At 43.3% G+C, this 14,163-nt stretch overlaps 1 protein-coding gene across 1 annotated transcript in view; it reads right to left on the bottom strand.

The window, feature by feature from the left end:
• Epg5 (ectopic P-granules autophagy protein 5 homolog) overlaps positions 1 to 13,541 on the bottom strand; it is a 106,478-nt gene extending 92,937 nt beyond the window's left edge. The window contains exon 1 of the mRNA XM_042675092.1: positions 13,425 to 13,541. Within this exon, the coding sequence (XP_042531026.1) occupies positions 13,425 to 13,487 (63 nt within the window). The 5' untranslated portion in view covers positions 13,488 to 13,541. The remainder of the gene's footprint in view (positions 1 to 13,424) is intronic.
• Between the last annotated feature and the right edge of the window lie 622 nt (positions 13,542 to 14,163).

The raw sequence follows: 14,163 nt of genomic DNA on the forward strand, positions 1-14,163 counted from the left end.
TTGAACATCACAATAACAGTCCTAGATTGCCATTTTAATGAGACTGTCTCTAAACTCTGGCACTGAATCCCCTCAATGACTAAGTTATGATCTTCTCCTAATAGGATCATATGAACAAAGCTTTCCCCATAGGATTCCCTCTGAATTTCTACAACAGATTCTCAGCATTTGGGCCTGTCATTTAATCATATGATTAGGTAAGCATATGATTATTTAAGCTTATGTTCTATCTTTCCAAATAAATCAGAATTACCTAGATGGCAAGTATTCTATTTTGGGTCTCTTTGAATCCAATCTGCCCCAACTGTGTGTGTGTGTGTGTGTGTGTGTGTGTGTGTGTGTGTGTGTGTGTGTGTGTGTGTGTGTGTGTGTGTGTGTGTGTGTGTGTGTGTGTGTGTGTGTGTGTGTTGGGTCTCTTTGAATCCAATCTGTGTGATTATTTAAGCTTATGTTCTATCTTTCCAAATAAATCAGAATTACCTAGATGGCAAGTATTCTATTTTGGGTCTCTTTGAATCCAATCTGCCCCAACTCTGTGTGTGTGTGTGTGTGTGTGTGTGTGTGTGTGTGTGTGTGTGTGTGTGTGTGTGTGTGTGTGTGTGTGTGTGTGTGTGTGTGTGTGTGTGTTGGGTCTCTTTGAATCCAATCTGTGTGTGTGTGTGTGTTGGGTCTCTTTGAATCCAATCTACCCCAACTCTGTGTGTGTGTGTGTGAGTGTGCAAGGCCTTTGGGTCTCTTTGTATCCAATCTGCCCCAACTCTCTGTGGTGTGTGTGTGTGTGTGTGTGTGTGTGTGTGTGTGCGCGCGCGCGTGTGCGTGTGTGTGTGTGTGTGTGTGTGTGTGTGTGTAACAAGGCCTGAACTCAGATCAGTGGCTCAAACTTTCCCTTGGCTTTCTTTGCTCATAGCTAGTGTGCTACTACTTTGGCCACACCTCTAGTCTGGCATTTTTCTGGTTAGTTAGAGATAAACTCTCACGACTTTTCTACCCATACTATCTTCAAACCATTATCTTCTGAATCTTAGCTTCGTGGATAATAGCCAAAATTACAGGTCCACCAGAGCCTGGCTGATTCAGTTTTGGTTTTTGTTTGTTTGTTTGTTTTGGGGGGAGGGTGCTGGTCCTTGGGCTTGAATTCAGGCCTGTGTGCTGTTCCTGAGCCTCTTTGCGTTCAAGACTAGCATTTTTACCACTTGAGCCACAGCATCACTTCCAGCTTTTTTCTTTTTTTTTTTTTTTTTGAGTAGTTTATTGAAGAAAAGAGTCTCACTGGAACTTTTCTGTCCAGGCTGGCTTCGAACTGTGATCTTCAGATCTCAGCCTCCTGAATAGCTAGGATTACAGGCGTGAGCCACCAGCGCGCAGCTGATTCTGATTTTTAACGCTGTATTCAATAATTCAATGGACTATAATATCCAAGAGTCAGAGGATTAGCTGCAAGTAAATGCTATCCAAGGTGATGGAAAGATTAAAAATTTTCAGTTTTCAAACAAATATTTATACAAATCATGTAGTCTGACATATTCAGAAGTTCATCTTTAAAAAAAATACTTTCATGTTTACTCACTTGTGGATTCTTCTCCATACAAATACATATTATTACTTAAAATATAGTAGGATCATAAAATATGTAGCTTCTTTTTTCATTAGTAATTGAATAGGGTGCAATTTCCTCTCCCCTCTCCACTCCCATCTCTACTTCCCTTCCTCCTTTTTAAAAAAATTTATTATTGTTGTTAGAAAGGTGTTGTTAGAGGAGTTACAATTACCTAAGTCGATAATGAGTACAATTCTTTTTGGACAATGATGTCACCCCTCAACTCTTACCTGGAATAGTTTCATTTTTGTTTTTTTGTCTATTGTGGGCCTTGAACTCAGGGCTTAGGTTTTTTTGCTCAAGGCTAGTGCTTTATATCACTTTGAGCCACAGCTCCACTTACAGTTTTCTGGTAGTTAATTGCAGATAAGAGTCTCACAGACTTTCCTGCCTAGGCTGACTCTGAACCGCAATCCTCAGATCTCAGCCTCCTGAGTAGCTAGGAATACAGGTTATGGCACCAGCACCTAGCTATACGGTTCATTTTCAACATAGTGTCTATTGAGTACCACTGTTGCATTTGTTCACCTTTTATCCCTCCATCTCTGTGCCCCTTTTACTCTCTCAGAAGTTCACCTTTATGTGGTTCCTAAACACACAAGGAAGCTGGAACAGTAGTATTCTCCTATAACCTCAGCACTGTGAAGGCTGAGTCAAGAGAACTGAGAGTTCCAAGGTAACCTAAGCTACATAGAAGGACCCCCATCTCAAAAGTGTAGAGAGAGAAAAGGTAAGAAAAAGAGAAAGAAGTAGAATAAAAGGGAGGGGAGATAAAAGAAGAGGAAAAAAGAAAGCAAAGGCATAAGGAAAGAATTCAGAAGAAACAACTTTCAGGCCAAAGTATGGAACTTCTCTAATATTTAAAATGTGGAATTCCATTTCACTTATAATTTTTAAAAAGCAGTTTACAATTACTTTACCTACTTTAATCAAGGAAATGTGGTATATATACACAATGGAATTCTATGCCTCCATCAGAAAGAATGACATTGCCCCATTTGTTAGGGAATGGAAGGACTTGGAAAAAATTATATTAAGTGAAGTAAGCCAGGCCCAAAGAAACATAGGTCCCATGGTTTCCCTTATTTGCAATATCTAGTATATGTCTGAGTCAAGCAGAAAAGGTCAGATAAGTTGATGTTAGGGAAATGAACCCTAAGATATGTATTCAAATGTTTTTTTTCTTTCATGTGATTGTTTCTAACACATTTATAAGATTATTTCTTTGTTGCTTTGTATGTCCCTCCCACAGTATAACCCCTGCTTTCACTGTATTTGATGTTGGTATAATTTGTGGAGGGGAAGGGGAAAAACAAATCGTTTAAATAGAAATACAGGTGGACTCATTGCAACAATGAGATGTACAAGTCGTTATGTCGAAAACGAACTTTACAACTTTGGTGGGGGGGGGGATTGGGGGGAGAGGGGGGAGGATGGGAAGGGATGGGAAGGGGAAACAAAGGAGGAGGCTACAATGCTTGATAAGAAATGTACTCATGGGGGCTGGGAAGGTGGCTCAGTGGTAGAGCGCTTGCCTTGCATGCCAGAGGCCCTGGGTTCGATTCCTCAGCACCACATAAGCAAAAGAAAAAAGCCGGAAGTGGCGCTGTGGCTCAAGTGGTAGAGCGCTAGCCTTGAGCTGAAGAGCTGAGGGACAGCGCCCAGGCCCAGAGTTCAGGCCCCATGACCGGACTCCCCCCCCCCCCAAAAAAAAAAGAAATGTACTCATTATCTTGCCCATATAATTGTAACCCCTCTGTACAGTATTTTCACAATAAAAAAAATTACTTTACCTACTTTAAATAAATAGAAATAAACCCAAAGATATAATTCCTTAACAATTAATGTACTGTTTATCAAAATGAATACCAGGAAGTGGAAAGATATTTTGAAGGGGACACACAAATGGAGAGGAAGGATGAATATATACAGTCATTATCGTCAATGTACATTATATAAAAAATAAACTACAGGGGCTGAGAAAGTGGCTCAGTGGTAGAGCGCTTGCCTTGCATGCCTAAGGCCCTGAGTTTGATTCCTCAGCACCACATAAGCAAAAAGAAAAAGAAAAAAAAAGCCGGAAATGGCGCTGTGGCTCAAGTGGTAGAGTGCTAGCCTTCAACTGAAGAGCTGAGGGACAGTGCCCAAGCCCCACGACCGGACCCAAAAAAAAAAAAAAAAATAAACTACATACCTGAGGGTAGCAATCTGAAGGAAAGGACTTGAGGGGGAAGAACAACAGAAGGGATAACACTGGCCAAGAAGCATTATACTCATAACCTGACTTATGGAATCGAAACTTCTTTGTACACTATTTAATACAAGAAAAAAAACAAGTAGAAATAAAGATACAAGAGAACACAGTATAAATAATCACTACAGATAATAAAATAAAATTTACACAACTCCTATATATCAACTCAATACACTATATTGAGCCACCTCAAAAATTTACTGCCTCTACCAAGCTTAAAAAAGTTTGTTCCTTACAATTCAAAATAGCCAAACCAATTAAGAAGACTCCATATATATTTTTTTTGGGGGGGGGGGGAAACTCTATGCAAGTTTACATATAGGTAAAGAAACAATTCTGAAATCATTCAAAAGAAATAAATTTTGTTTTGTTTTGTTTTGTTTTTTGCCAGTCATGGTGCCTGAACTCTGGACCTGGGCACTGTCCTTCAACTCTTCAGCTCAAGGCTAGCGCTCTACCACTTGAGCCACAGCGCCACTTCCGGCTTTTTCTGCTTATGTGGTGCTGAGGAATCAAACCCAGGGCCTCATGCAAGCAAGGCAAGCGCTCTACCACTGAGCCACCTTCCCAGCCCCAAGAAATAAAATTTTTTTAAGAAATAAAATTTTTTAAAAAGTATACATACAAGAGTCAATAGTAAATATGAAGAAACATAGATAACTAACTATACATTACAGAAAGTATGGGATATATAGAGGGGGAAAAAGTTAAAGGACATAAAACAAATTGTTGCCAATATTTATCTCCCAGAGATGCAATCTTGGAATTTCTTTTTTTTTTGGTCCAGTCATGGGGCCTGAACTCTGAGCCTGGGCGCTGTCCCTCAGCTCTTCAGCTCAAGGCTAGCGCTCTAGCACTTGAGCCACAGGGCCACTTCTGGCTTTTTTCTTTTTGCTTATGTGGTGCTGAGGAATCGAACCCAGGGCCTCATGCATGCAAGGCAAGCGCTCTACCACTGAGCCACCTTCCCAGTCCCCATATATACACGCCTATAATCTTAACTATTCAGGAGGCTGAGATCTGAGGATCATGGTTCAAAACCAGTCCAAGCAAGCAGTCCCTGAGGCTACTGTCTCCAATTAACTACTAGAAAATCAGAAATGGTGCTGTGGCTCAAAGTGACAGAGCACTAGCCTTGAGCTGAAGAGCTCAGGGAGAGGGCCCAGGTCCAGAGTTCAAGTCCCATGACCGACAAAAATAAATAAATAAAAATAATCTTGAAGTTCTAAAAACAAATGGGAAGTTTCTAGTCATCATTTGCAATGCTTTCTCTATAAACTGTGTAAGACTGTAAACTTTCTTCCCTGAAAAGGAGGTACTTCATCATGAATGATATTCAATTTTACACATTTTGCAGAATACTTGTCATTACATTATTTCAAAATCTACCATCCCTATCAGTACCTTCAGCACTTAGCACTGTGCCTGACACAGAAGAGATTAAAACCTGTGGGGGAAGGGAAAGTAAACACACCGGGACAATTAAGTTCCTACAACAATTTTACCAGCTCTAGCTGGGATATATAACAATGTTTCACAAGTTGAAAACTTTGGGAGAATGGGAATTACATGTTTTGCTATGATTCCTAGGCTATAGCTTCTCTGGGGTTTAAAGCCTCTTACTTCCTGTGTCAGTAGCATTATACTTGCTGTTCTCTCTTCCTCCTTCCCACATCCCTCAGCTTCTAGAACACTACACTCTTTGTGAAGGGCAATGGGTACATTTACCTCTTAACCTTGCTGATGTGGTCCTTACTCATACTCCTAGGTTGGCTATCCCTCTTCTCCCCAACCTCTTAAAACTGGGAGTGTCCTTGGGCTCAGATCTTGTCACTTTTTTTTTTTAATTACACTCATTCCCAAAATGACCTCATTCCAGTTTCTAGCTTTAAATACCACATGTTAATGACGTGAAATCCCCACCTCCACCCTCAAGCTCTCTCCCTGAAAACTAGATTCATATATTCAGCTACACTACATCTCCATGTGAATGTCTAACAAATTTTTATTTCAAATTTAATATAGTCAAAATCAAACTCTTAATTTTCCCTTCCCCCAAACCATGTTACACGCACCACCCTCCCCATCTCCAGACTCCCTTGAGATTTGTTTCTCATATCTCAAAATCTCAACCTCTGCAAATCCTCTTGGCACTCAAATTTCAAACTTTTTTAAATATATTTTTATTGTAAAGATACTGTGCAGAGGGGTTACAGTTACATGAGCAAGGTAATGAGTCCATTTCCTATGGAGCATTGTTACCCCCTCCTTTGTTTTTCCCCTACCATCCCTTTCCTCCCCACCTCATCAACTCTTCCTTCTCCCCCTCCCCCATCCAGCCCCCCCCCCCCATCACCTAAGTTGTAACATTCTTTTTCAACAGTGTCTTGTACATCTCATTGTTACAATGGGTCAACCTGTATCCTTATTTCAGCATTTTGTTATTTCCCTTCCCCTCCCCAAATTAGAAAACTGTATATACAAGATTCAGGACACCAGAATCAAATACAGTGACTGAAAGCTTAAAAAAAAAAGATTAGACTTTGCCAGAGAACCATGTAGACATCCACATACAGAGAACAAAGAAAGGTTTATTGCCGGGAAAGGGGGCCAACAAGACTCCTTCTCACAAGGGAGAAGTAAGAAGAAGCACCAGCAATTGTCTGGGATCACCTATATAACCTAGGAGGTTTAGGAGGGGCTAGGAGGTGGAGACCTTGGGGTGGACACCAGGCGCTTCACTGTGGAGGACTAGGATTTATGGCTGCTATCCAGATAGTAGATAAGGGTCCTGCAACTTCCCTGACCTGAAGGTCACTCTAAGGGGTTCTTGTTGCTTATTATGGTGGTAGCTGCCCCAGAGAAGTGCCATCCTCAGGTAAAGGGGGTTGGAAGTTCATTATTTACTGCCTTCACTACATGAGCCTGGTGTTGCCTACGAAGGGAGCATGCTAAACTGTGGAGAAGGGAAGGAATGGACTAATCTATGGGAAGGAAGCTTATTTCACTAACAGTGACAAGGGTTATACCATGGGATAAGAACATACAAAGAAACAAAAAAATTCACTTAGTACATTAAAAAGAACAACAAGAAAGATAAAATCTCTTGTGTCCCTATCTTGGGGTTCATTTCGCTTAGCATCAGGTTATATGGTCATATGTACATAGCTTTTGGCTTCTTCTGCTTGTTCTAGACTTATACTATTTATTGTAGAGAAGGAGCTAAAAAAAAATAGAATAGAAAAAAAAAAGCACTGAAAATAAAAAGAAGGAAGATAGCCTCTTCGGTATATGGTGCTGGCAAAGTTGGTTAAACACCTGTAGAAAACTAAAGCTAGATCCCTACATATCATCATGAACCAGAATCAACTCCAACTAGATCAAAGACCTCGAAGTCAAAGCAGACACCCTGAAAACATTACAGGACGGAATAGGAGAAACTGTAGGGCTCCTTGGCACAGGCTGAAATTTTCTTAATGAAGACCCAAAAACACAACAAACCAAAGAAAAGTTAGACAAATGGGATTGCATTAAACTGCAGAGCTTCTGCAGGGCAAAAGATATAGAAAGCAAGATTAATAGAAAGCCCATGAATTGGGAGAAGATCTTTACTAGCCATACAACAGACAAGGGCCTCATACCTAAAATATACTTAGAACTCAAAAAATTAAATCCCCAACAACAAATCCTCAAAGAATCAAATTTCAAACTTCTTTGCACCTTATCTCCAACTCAGGTCTAAGCAGTTGCCACCTACCTCTTGCCTGGATGAGTCTACAGACTGAGCCCAGCCTGTGAGACTGTCTCTCTGCTTCTACCCTCTGCCTACTTACAATCTATTCTCAACAAAGCAAGCACAGATACCTTGAAGCATAGGTCCATTCTTGTCCCTCCTTTGCTCAAAACCTGTCACTCAGAGTAAAAACTAGAGTTCTTACAAGAGTCTATCTTTCTGCCTTCATCCCTACTACTCGTTCTATCCTCACCATACTACCTCCAATAGTTCTGATGGCAGGACAGGCAAGTTACCACCTTAGGGCATTTGCCCAGTGGTTCCATCAGTCTGTAACACTTTTCAATATCCACATGGCACACTTCTTCATCCTTCATGTCTTTCCTTAAAAGTCCTCTTCAACAGTATTATTAACTACTATTTAAAATTTCAACTCATCCTAACCTCTATCAGTATTCCCCAACTCTTTACTCTGTTCTTTTCCCACAGCACTTACCACCTCTTACTATTTATCTTGATTTTTATGGGTATTTTGCTTTTGTTTCTCTTTTCCCTCTAAATGTAAGCACCATTAAGGCCAAGGGTTTTGCTTTTATATCTCAAGTGCCTAGAAGAGTTTTCTGGGACACAACAGGTTACTAATGAGTGCTTCTTGGGTGGCATAAAAGAAGCTAAATAAATATATCGCTTAATTTCATTCAGAAGCTAAATAAATATATCGCTTAATTTCATTCATTCACAATAGGATGAGAGACGGAAATCAATTACCAAAGCCTAGGAGCAAGACAGGATGTGGATTTAAAGGGCCAGGGAGATACAGCTCGGAGGTACAGCACTTGCTAACATATATGAGGACTTGGGTTTGGTCTCCAACATTGAAAAAAAAAAGTTGGGGCTGGGAAGGTGGCTCAGTGATTGCCTTGCATGCATGAGACCCTGGGTTCGATTCCTCAGCACCACATAAGCAAAAAGAAAAAAGCCGGAAGTGGTGCTGTGGCTCAAGTGGTAGAGTGTTAGCCTTGAGCTGAAGAGCTGAGGGACAGCGCCCAGGCCCAGAGTTCGGGCCCCACGACCGGACCCAAAAAAAAAAAAAAAAAGTTATCAGTTTTTCAGGATATACCTCAGTCCATCCTCAGCAATGCATTACTAGATGTTCTTACTACTGAGTTGCTGACATTCAGAATTTTATTAACTACAAAACTACTTTGACTACTTTCTGTTCTACTTCTGCAGAACAAGCCCACATTTAAGAATCTATTCTTGGGGCTGGGAAGGTGGCTCAGTGATAGAACACTTGCCTTGCATGCATGAGGCCCTGGGTTCGATTCCTCAGCACCACATAAGCAGAAAAAAAAAGCCAGAAGTGGCATTGTGGATCAAGTGGTAGAGCCCTAGCCTTGAGCTGAAGAGCTGAGGGACAGTGCCCAGGCCCAGAGTTCAGGCCCACGACCGGACCCAAAAGAAAAAAAAAAAAAAAGAATCTACTCTTGCCAGGCACTGGTGGCTCACATCTGTAATCCTAGCTACTTAGGAGGCTGAGATCTGAGGATCACAATTCAAAGCCAGCCCAGGCAAGAAAGTCTGTGAGACTCTTATCTCCAATTAACCACCAGAAAACCAGAAGTGGCACTGTGGCTCAAGTGGTAGAATGCTCACCTTGAGCTGAAGAGCTCAGGGACAGAGCCCAGACCCAGAGTTCAAACCCCATGACCGACCAAAAAAAAGAATCTACTCTTATCTTTTCACTATTGCATATTAACCATACAAAAGGGTTTCATTGCATATTTGCATGCATAGATATAATGTACTTTGATCATACTCAACAACCCTATTATTCTTTCTTTCCCCTTCAATCCTCACTAACCTTTTTTTTTTTTGGTCGTGGGGCTTGAACTCTGGGGCTAGGCGCTGTCCCTGTGCTCTTCAGCTCAAGGCGAGCGCTCTACCACTTGAGCTACAGTGCCACTTCCAGTTTTCTAGTGGATAATTGAAGATAAAGAGTCTCACAGATGTTCCTGCCCGGGCTGGGTTTGAATCTCGATCCTCAGATTTCAGCCTCCTGAGTAGCTAGGATTATAGGCGTGAGCCACCAGCACCCGGCTACCAATTTACTCTTAACTCAAAATTTACTAACATCAATTGAGTCAGGTTTCTAAACTCTGGAAGAAAAGAATGATACTACAAGCATGAAAATATTATCAGGATTAACTCTAAGCTATCTAATGAAAACCACCAGATACCTAATCATGACCTAGCAATAAGAGGTCACCTACCAGATGATTAACACTGAAGCACACAGGTCAGAGGTTGGCTAAAATCCAGAAGCTACAACTATCTAAAGACAATAGCACATGACTCTATTTACTTCCTGAACCGAGCCTCAAAAACTCTGGCTCCATAAATTGATGCCAAATTATATCACTGATGGTAAAGTTTCCATTAATGTAATACTTTATAACATGGCCAAATCATAGCCAGCACTAACAAAGTCAACTATTTAATTTCCTTAGGTTGACAAACATGAAAGCCTTGCTGATGTTGTGAACATTTTCTGTTCATTTTCTCATATTTGTATGAGGGAATGTATTAAGTTCTTGAGTGACAAAGCTTGGAATTATGCTTCAATACTTGCATGTATTTTTTTTCATTCGACATTGAGTAACTACAGGGGTTTTAAGACATACTGGGAACAAGACAAGTTCCTCTTTCAGGGAGTTCACTGACTACGGGAAGGAGAGAAAAGTGACTGTAAGTAAGATGAGGGACACAAAAAGATGAGCAGTGTTACTAAACGGGGAAGAAACATAGGATGATTGGGGAAAGCTTCTGATTGAGCACTGTTTAAGCTAAATAAGCAGTAGTTAAAGAGACAAAGAGGGCCTGAAAGGGATGTCAGATTTCTTGCTGAAGGTTGAGAATTTCAAGAGTAGTGCCAGAAAATAATGCTGAGAAGAAAGATGGGGGGCAGGTCATTAAGGGTTCTAACTGCCTCAAACTCTAACCTCTGAAGGACAAAGAGACCTTTGAAAGAGTCTGAGGAAAGTAACATAGCCAGCTGTTTGTTTATAAATATCAGTTGGAAGAAGGATGCTAGCAGATGCCTGTAATTCCACTACTCCGAAGGCTAAGGCAGGAAATTCTTGAGTTCAAGGCCAGCCAGGACTACCGAGCTAGATCCTGACTCCAAAAATAATCAATCCAGCAAAGCATGGCAGTAGATGCATGCTTGCATATCTGTATTCCCAGAGATCCTGAAATTTTTTTTAAAGGCAATTTGCTTAGGGTTTTAATTTAGAAGTTATCTTTTAAACAAAATAATGAGAAAGAATCCTCTTTACTGACTGTAAAGTTGTGTGTGTGTGTGTGTGTGTGACAGAGAGAGAGAGAGAGAGAGAGAAAAAGAGAGAGAGAAAGAGAGAGAGAATGTGTTGTGGGGCTTGAACTCTGGGCCTGGGCACTGTCCCTAAGCTCTTCAAGCTCAAGGGGAGCGCTCTCTACCACTTGAGCCACAGCATCATTTCTGGCTTTTGGTGGTTAACTGGAGATAAGAGTCTCCTGGACCATCCTGCCAGGGCTGGCTTTGAACCGCAATCCTCAGATCTCAGCCTCCTAAGTTGCTAGAGTGGGCCACAAAGCCCAGTGACTCAAAGCATTTGCAACATTATATTTATGGGTAGACAGATATATAAACATTTGAAATAATTACTAAGCTATTGGATCCAGAGCCAGGATTTCTGGCTATATGATTTGGGGCTATCTTTTAACTTCTGTGGGCTTTAGTTTCATCATTTATTTAGGGTAAAAAAGAATAGAGACTAAGATTAAAGATTCAGCTTTCTACAGTTGACTAAAGCTTATGTGTTATCTACTAATGTATTCTAGGTTCCGGGATCTTACATCTGGCTGACTAATAACTTTGTTCCGTCCTCTTTTGCCTCAATATTTCTTTACCAAAGCAAACATGGAAAATTATTACTCCTTAAAATGCTGAGGCTGAGCACAGTGGCTCAAGACCGTGATTCTATTTCCTTGGAAAGAGAAATCAGGAGATCAAAGTTTAAGGCCAGGCTGGGCATTCACAATACAAGTCAATCAATGACTGGCATCATGCCAGTCATCTCAACTAACCAAGGGAAATACAATGGCTGGACACAGAGGCACATACATGTCAACCCAACGATGAAAAAATCACAAATGAAAGAATCTCAGATCAGGCTGACCCAGGCATAAAACTAGGTTCCATCTTGAAAATAACCAATGCAAAAAGGGGTTGGCAAAGTTGTTCAAGTGGTAGAGTACCTGCTTAGCAAGCCTGAGGTCCTGAAATCAACTCCCAGAACCATAGAAAAGACTCTCAAATCAGGTGCCAAAATGATTTTCTCACCCAAGAGTAACTTCTCTCAGACCTACATACACTGACTACATATACTCAGACCTACATACCCTTCTTATAAGAAGGGACCAAAAAATTACAACAAAAAAAAACCCCTAAGAACCAGTGTTAAAATCCTGTTCCCATGCCAAAAAAAAAAAAAAAATCAGATTATAGAGTCATGCTCAGGAGCAACACTCCCAATTCTAGGAAAAGAAATGTCCTGTTCTAGTAACACCATCTCAATACCATTGCTTTCTTAACGTAAATTCTGTTTCAGGTAAGACAAAATTATCTAGGCCTACCCATGGAGGGGTACTATTTCATCTGTTCACTGTAGAAAACATCTAGGAACAAAATGAACATTCAGAATGAACCTACCTAAAGTCAAAACTGATCAACTTACACACATTAATATCACAGGTACTCTTAATTCAGAAAACCCAGAAAACCAGAATATGTCCCCTTCTGTGTGGAGACAGTACTGGGGTAGGGGTGGGGGTAGGAAGAACAGTACAACCTGTGTGGGGGAAGTACAATCCCTGCACTGGATTAACTAATTTGTGGATACTCACGCCCCATCATAAACACCCAGGATCATGAAGAATAAGCAGCAGCGGCACCACTGTCACCCTGGGTCTGGATTCTTAAGGACCCGCCACATCACTAGCTACTTTCTATCGGTCCCTTTCCATAAAACGCTGCCCCACCATCCCGCCTCCGTGTGAAGGAAGGTCCCTTCTCTCTCCCCAACACGGCCGAAGGGGCTAAAAACGTTCCCAGGTTAGAAAGGAGAAAGGCCAAAGATGGAGGTGCTTCACAGCATGAAATTAGACCTCCGAGAAGAGATTCGGGAAGCGGACGGGAAAGTGCAAGCCCAGCGAGGCCGGCGGACGGAGAGGGCCGATCGGGCTCGGGACTGGGCGGCCGGCCGGCGCGCAGGGGCCCTGGCGGGGCTCCGGACTGGACGGCCGGCCGTCGCGCAGGGGGACTGGCGGGGCTCCGGACTGGACGGCCGGCCGTCGCGCAGGGGGACTGGCGGGGCTCCGGACTGGACGGCCGGCCGGCGCGCAGGGGCCCTGGCGGGGCTCCGGACTGGACGGCCGGCCGTCGCGCAGGGGCCCTGGCGGGGCTCCGGACTGGACGGCCGGCCGTCGCGCAGGGGCCCTGGCGGGGCTCCGGACTGGACGGCCGGCCGTCGCGCAGGGGGACTGGCGGGGCTCCGGACTGGACGGCCGGCCGTCGCGCAGGGGCCCTGGCGGGGCTCCGGACTGGACGGCCGGCCGGCGCGCAGGGGGACTGGCGGGGCTCCGGACTGGGCGGCCGGCCGGCGCGCAGGGGCCCTGGCCGGGCCGGGCCCGCGGTCCGAGCCCGCAGGTGGAGGCGGAGGTTGCAGCGGACCACGGCGACGGAGGAAAGCGGGTGGAGAGGCGGAAGCCGGGGACAGGCACCCCCGACCAGTCCTCACCTTTGTCTTCGCCTTGCTGGCCTTGGCCTTGGCCCGGCGCTGCGGCTTCACCGCCTCAGCCATACGCGCGGCCTCGGCGACGTCGCCGTTTGTTTTGGTCGGAATTCTGCGCTTCACCTCACCGGCTCAGTTCCGGCCTCATAGCTGTCACGTGACCCCAGCCGGAGGCGGCAACCCCGGCACTCTACGGAACGCAGTGTAGGACAAACTAGTGAGGACAGCATTTCCCTCAGGCAAGAGAAAGCCACGCCCCTCTTTACCCAGGCTCCGCCTCCTGCTCCTAGTTAGCTAGTGGATGGATATCTGCGGCTGCAGCCCAGCCAAACGGAAATTCCTGCCCTCCAGACTCCCAAGCACCCGAACTTCTTACTCATCCGGTTTAAAGAAAGCCTCAAAACCTAGAAATCTGAAAATAAGTCTGATTTCTTGCTTATTCATGTATTCCCAAACAGTGTTCATCAGCTGCCATCTGTACAAATTTAGAATTCATTTATTTCCATTCCACCTTCCATTGCCTTAGTTCAGGCCATCTGTGATTTTCCCCCTGCCATATTCTTTCATTATATCTTCCTTTTACTTTTTTGTATTCTAAGCTCTTCTCCACTCTGCCAGCAAATAAATAAACTCTCCTCTCTTTCCAAAAGTCCTTTATTTGGTTACTGGCTAATTGTGGCCCTGTGAAAGGCCCGTGCTGGGAGACAGAGTTCAAGGCTGACTCAGCTGATTATCTGGGTAAGCT

Source organism: Dipodomys spectabilis, unplaced genomic scaffold (genome assembly GCF_019054845.1).
Source record: "Dipodomys spectabilis isolate Male_0828 unplaced genomic scaffold, ASM1905484v1 ptg000024l, whole genome shotgun sequence".
Classification (NCBI taxonomy): Eukaryota; Metazoa; Chordata; class Mammalia; order Rodentia; family Heteromyidae; genus Dipodomys; species Dipodomys spectabilis.